The sequence below is a fragment of the Microchirus variegatus genome (genome assembly GCF_963457635.1).
Source record: "Microchirus variegatus genome assembly, chromosome: 9".
In the NCBI taxonomy this organism is placed as follows: Eukaryota; Metazoa; Chordata; class Actinopteri; order Pleuronectiformes; family Soleidae; genus Microchirus; species Microchirus variegatus.
The window spans coordinates 11,613,654-11,619,797 of NC_139810.1; the positions used below are offsets into that span (position 1 = coordinate 11,613,654).

Consider the following 6,144-nt stretch of genomic DNA (forward strand, 5'->3'; position numbering starts at 1 on the left):
ATTTAAGTTTGACTGCTTCAGCTTCAGAGGGGGAGAGTCGGTGCTTTTCCACCTTACATACATACACATATATATACATACACGCACACACAATCATTAACTCCCCTCATTTGATTGATCTTTAATAAGCACCCTATCCTCCACCTTCCCTCCGTCTTTCCATTAGTCTCTTGGTAGTTACTCTGTCTGGGGGGGAGCGCAGCTGCTTTAATGGGTCTGCAGGAGAGGTGGGGCTGGGTTCTGTGGTTAGATGTGTATATGTGTGTGACGGGGATGAGTGTATGCGTGTGATGAGTGTGTGCAAGCTCTGCTTCGTATCCGAAAAAAACCCCATTACAGTCTTCATTATAGTTTGGAATTATTTTATTTAATTATGCAGCACGCGTCTCTGTAAAAGTGTGACACAGTAAAAAGCACCTGGGCTTTCTGTGTTTTGACCCATGTGTTTGTGTTGTATATTTGTGTGTTTTACGTATCTTTGGTGCTCATTTATGTCCATGAGCTCATGTTGTCCATCTGCATGCAGTCATGACAGCAGTATGTGTTTGGTTATGTATGTGAAGGGGAGGGAGTGGGGTCTCCAAAGTCCCCCCCTGGCAGAATAATGAAGTGAAATGGATCCCAGATGGACTGCTTTTCCTCTTTTCTCTGTGTTGTCAATGACGTGAGGCGAGTGACAAGCCTCTAATGGGAAACAGACTCCCACACTGTGACTTTGAACTCTACCGACAGCGTCGAGCCACAGAGTCGAGCCTCTTTCCACCTCGAGACAGCAGCACGCTCTTTTTTTTCTCTCTTTTTTTAACAGCAATAGCATTAAGGTAAATGTTCATCTGTTTGTGCCGCTTCAAGAGCTGACGAGACAATATGACTTTGTCAAACAGGCACTGCAGCCTCTTCAGCAGAGAAACAAAAGTTCTTTGTCAGCTCGGCCTGAGCTGCTGAGTCTGCGATTAGTCCGTTTCACTTGTCATGTTTATGACTTTTTTTTTCAGACGTGGTCATAAATATTTGTTGTCTCGGGAAGAGATTGTCCATTTTGAGAATGTCCGGCTAAACAACTCCTAATGACGAAATATTAGGAACAATTTTCATGAGTCAGTAAGCTGTCAAACAATGGAGAATTCCACTCATATGCTTTGTTCTCACATGGCTCTTTGTGACCTCTGAGTGTGTGTGATTCCAACAAATTCAACTATGCTGTTTTAGCACATTGTGTCTAATAGATGAGATCACGACAACAGTGTGAATGTCCTATTTTTCAGTGTACAGAACTTTAAAAACCTGCTGGTCAGAGCTGCTGGTGTGGAATGTTTTAAACCTGTGGAGATTAAGTGGCAGTGTCCCAGGCATGATATTAAAATGTAGTATCTGTAATTTATGACTAAGATTTGTGTCTGAGCTCTCCTTTCCTGTAACCTCTGTCAAGAAAAAGACGCATTTGTTGGAATTTATGTTATAATACAATTAAGGATTTGTTTCTCTGCAGTAGTGTTTTGTAACATATGTGTGAACCTTACAACAGTACAAGGCAAAACAGGCTGAGTGATTAGAAAAGGACTGATAAAATGATATTTCATTATTTCAATATTTCAACCTATGATGTGAACTGCATCAACACAACCTCTTTATTACAATAGCCTGTGTGTGTGTATTCGCAGGTCTGTGGTGATGCCCATCGCCCAGGAGTTTTCCCCCGACGTTGTGCTGGTGTCGGCTGGATTTGATGCTGCTGAGGGAAACCCTGCTCCTCTGGGAGGGTACAAGGTCTCCGCCAAATGTAAGTGTAGTTGTCCACCTCAAACTGAACAGTCCATCCTCGAGTCTTCAACATTAAGGTCTCATTTTTAGCAAAAGGATAACAATTACTTCAGAGCCATTAATAGATTATTATAGCTTATGACACACTGGAACTAAAATACATCATTTAAACCATGTTGATAGTACTAGTACAGAGTAAAGATGTTAAACTCTTATTCACACTTATTCACCCCGGTACCAGGGGCAGCGCCACACACAGCGACAAATGCGTCATAAAACCATGTCTAACTTTAATAAGCACAGACATGCTGCATACCCACAGAAAGGTCAGCAAATCATCTAAAAGCTCATCATCAAAATCATCCCTATGTTAACGAAACACAGTTAAAATACAGATGGATCAAACCAGCAGAAGCGGAAAACACTGTTATCGCGCACACATTGAAAAGCGCCACCATGGCATCAGCGTGATTATGTAAACAAACAAAAAAAAACGTGTCACAAGCCCCAAAATAAGAGCGAAATAACAACTGACTTTCAAGAAATACAAGCAGAAATGTTGTCTTACCTTTGCTGTTTATCATAACAAGTTATTTCCACCGGAACAAAACCACTTCTAATGAAGAACTACACTTCCCAGCATGCTTTTGGGACAAATCCTGGTCTGATTGGTGTTTCCAGAGCACCATTAGATCATTCTGATTAGAGAAGGGCGAATGACAAATGCATCATATGCATTTATGTTCTTTGGACTCGCTAATGAAGTGATTCACACGCATTTAGAGGCCGGGTCTGATTTTATGGGTTTAAAGGATTAAAACGAGTTGTCATTACACTTTTTTTTTCTTCTTTTTATACCAATAGTGACATAAAATGGAATGGGTTTTAATAATTTGGTACCTAAGAAATCTCAAATGGACAACACCTAGACATCTCTTTACTAGCATCTTTACTTTACTTCACTTCAGTAGCATCAAACTTTTGCGCAGCTCATGTCATGTTGTTACATGACCTCCATGTGTTTGCAGCTCCTACTGCATATTTTCAAGGTGATATTTGCTTTAAAATGCAATATTTTTTTAGTCGAGGAAAAAAAATCCTTAATTTATGCTGTGTTCCATGTGCATTTACTCTGACACAGTGGCATCTACAGTGAAACCTACATCTCACAAGTGTTATCTTTATTTTGATACCAAGATAATTCACATAGAGCTTGAAACTGAAGGGATTTACTCTATTTAGTTTGGGCATGTCATTTTCGAGCAGGGACTCCAAAAAGAGAGTCAGGGAAGATGAGGTTAAAGTAAGTGAAGGTGTGTCATCATTGCAGCTTGCCTACCAAGCTTTATATTAAAGCCCCAGTGTGTAAGAATCAGTGACATCTAATGGTGAGACTGTAGACTGTAACAAACAGAGGACTCCTCTGCTCAACACTTCCTTTTCCGCAATATATCAAGAAACTATGCCAGAAAATTATGTTTTTCCAGAAACTTGGTGGCACAAAATAGCGATAGATAAAAAGATTCCTGAATGTTTTGTTATTATTATTTTGAAACACTTATTTAACACTGCAGCTTAAATTTCACTTTATATCATCCTGTCTCTGTGTGTTTGTTTTACCACAGGTTTCAGCTTCCTGACCCGTCAGCTGATGTCTCTGGCAGGCGGTCGTGTGGTTTTGTCCCTTGAGGGAGGTCACGACCTTACAGCGATCTGTGATGCATCCGAAGCCTGTGTTAGTGCTCTTCTGGGTATACAGGTAAGGCATGCTGGGTAATGGGGTTGTCAATTGAAATTAGTAGATTTGGAAAGACACGCAGATCATTTTAAAATTGAAACCCTGTTCATCAGACTATCATGGAGTTGTTTGAGTTGTCGTTGAATGAAGCTATTTTCATAGTATGCATACAGAACATCGATCTGTGGATTCCTATGCTTGTTTGTCATCAAGAAAATGTAGTGGATAACTTTAAAATACCGTTATCAGATGAGTTCAAACACTTTGTAAAAACACAAACATTTTCACTAGTGAATTCTACTGCTGAGAAAAGCCAGTCGTGCAGTTCAGTCAGATCTGATAATAATGCTTGACAGAGCCTGTTTTCATGTGAAGGACGCAGCATACAAATTAAATTACACAATATTGTTTTTGTTCATGGAGATAAACAGAATAAGGCAGAATAATAATATCAACAACAAGAATGATCAACTGCACACTGCAGCTTTTCAGTACTGTTGGAAGGTTGATTCCTAGCAACAATCATCATCATGTATAACTCGTCATTTTGTAAATATCTGTCCGTTCTATTCTTTAACCAATAAAATGGTGTTCTGTAGGAGCCACTGTCAGAGGACGTCCTACTTCAGAAGCCCAACGCTAACGCAGTCCAGTCACTGCAGACTGTCATACAGATACAAAGTGAGTGGCGGTTTCTCTTTTTTTTTCATGAACTTTGTCTTTCATTTTAAGTCCAATGAGTGCCATGTTTCTTCTTCATATGAGCAGTGTAGCGTTTGTGTGATAACACCAGTGACCTGTATGTGTGTGTGTGTGGATGTTGTAGGTCAGTACTGGCAGAGTGTGAAGGCTCAGAGTGGATCAGTAGGTCTGTCCTACCTGGCTGCTCAGAGGAGAGACTGTGAGGAAACGGATGCGGTCAATGCTCTGGCCTCACTCTCTGTGGGAGTTCTCTCCAACAAGAGGTATAACACACTCACTCTAGGCATGGGCCAATATGGGATTCTTCCACCTCTTTTTCTTCTTCTTCTGGCTTTGCCCTTTCGTGGTCACCACAGCGGATCATCTTTGTCCGCTCCCTTGTGTCCTCTTCTATTACACCAACTGTCCTCATGTACTTTTTCACAACATCCCTGAACCTTCTCTGTGGTCTTCCTCTTTTCCTCCTGCCTTGCAGCTCCATCTTCGACATCCTGTTGTCCAAGATAATCACTATCCCTTCTGTTTCTTTATCTCCAAAACGTTCACCCTTAGTAGCAGAAGAAGAAGTTGCTGTTATTTAAAGGGGACATATTATGCAAAATCAACTTTTTAGTCATTTTAATACTTATATCTGGGAGTAGGCAAAGTGTGAAAAAAGATGACTCACTCATGTTTTTGTGGTCCTCCTCAGTCTAAGCACAGGAGATAAAACATACGATGTTAACTTCAGCACTCATTGTGACTTCAGAAGGTGTACATTGCTGGAATTGTTGTCTCACAGAGCTCCGCTTTGTCCCTAAAAACATGAGAGTGCAGGCGAGGGCAATAGTATCCGGAAGAGCGGAAGCCCGCAAAGTGTTCTATTCTTGGCTGCACAGTGCAGCACAGAGTTCTACACAAACTTCCAGCCTCAGAGGATTTATCTGTCCAGTGGATACATTTTTATATGATGGCAATAGAGTTGGCAAATGATGGCTTTTCCAAATGCTAACTGCTGTTAGCTGCCGGAGCCTCAGTGACACTGACGTAGTTTCCTGTGTCTCATTTGCATTTAAAAAGACAGGCACTCAAAAGTGAGCGTTCTGAACAGGGCTGTTTTGGCAGGGTGATTGAACTGCTGTGGTGCTTCATCCTTAAGGTATTTTGACCAAAGCATGTCACAGACATGTTAATTAGGACACCAGGGAACTTGGTTCTATTGGAGAAATAGGGTATAATATCAGTCCTTTAAATGAGAATGAGAGAAGCAAAACAAAATACCTCACTTTCATAGTGTAGAATGTCTCCCTTCTCTGCTCACTCCTGTTTCTCACCTTTCCCCCTCAGCCTTCCCGACGAGCCGATGGAGCATGACAGTGACTCCATGTAGAAGAAAAACGACCGATCACCTCACAGAGCTCACGTTTAGGAACAGGGTCCAACCTGTAGCCTCAGCTCCCTCCTGCAGTCGCATCACCATGACGGCGGGGGCGCTTTTGTAGTACCTGAGCCCCACCCATCTGCCTTATTTACCACACACACACAAGCAAAGAACATTCACCTACACACAATGCTGAACCTCTACAGACCTGACATGTGATTCCACCTCAATGCTGGTAACCACTCAGATGCAGCTGGGAAACCTTCTGAAACCTCACCAAAGAGCAATAGAAAAAAAAAGACCTTTATGTGTGCTGACATACATTGGATTGTGTATATGTTCAGAGGTGCAGATCCACGGCTCTGTGACCGATAAAACGTATAGGAAGAAACTGAATTCAAGTGGAGCTCTGGCTCTTCTTGAAGCACTATATACCAGCAGCTGTGTTGTTGCCTTAATTTCTGCCTGAAGATAAGGACCAAGAGTCCAGGGTCCAGAAGGAGACGACTTTGGATTCCGAATAATTTCCTCTTGTGCCACGTTGCCTCCCATGTCCCAGTTGAAGCAGCTGTCACCAAATGGG

General features: G+C 41.7%; 1 protein-coding gene across 1 annotated transcript in view; it reads left to right on the forward strand.

Annotated features, from left to right (window-relative positions):
- The window catches only part of hdac7a (histone deacetylase 7a), a 60,846-nt gene extending 54,928 nt beyond the window's left edge, over window positions 1–5,918 (forward strand). Inside the window, exons 22-26 of the mRNA XM_083895358.1 lie at window positions 1,662–1,780; window positions 3,387–3,520; window positions 4,099–4,180; window positions 4,326–4,464; window positions 5,528–5,918. Coding sequence (XP_083751484.1) covers window positions 1,662–1,780; window positions 3,387–3,520; window positions 4,099–4,180; window positions 4,326–4,464; window positions 5,528–5,570 — 517 coding nt within the window. The 3' untranslated portion in view covers window positions 5,571–5,918. The remainder of the gene's footprint in view (window positions 1–1,661; window positions 1,781–3,386; window positions 3,521–4,098; window positions 4,181–4,325; window positions 4,465–5,527) is intronic.
- The last annotated feature ends 226 nt before the right edge of the window (window positions 5,919–6,144 follow it).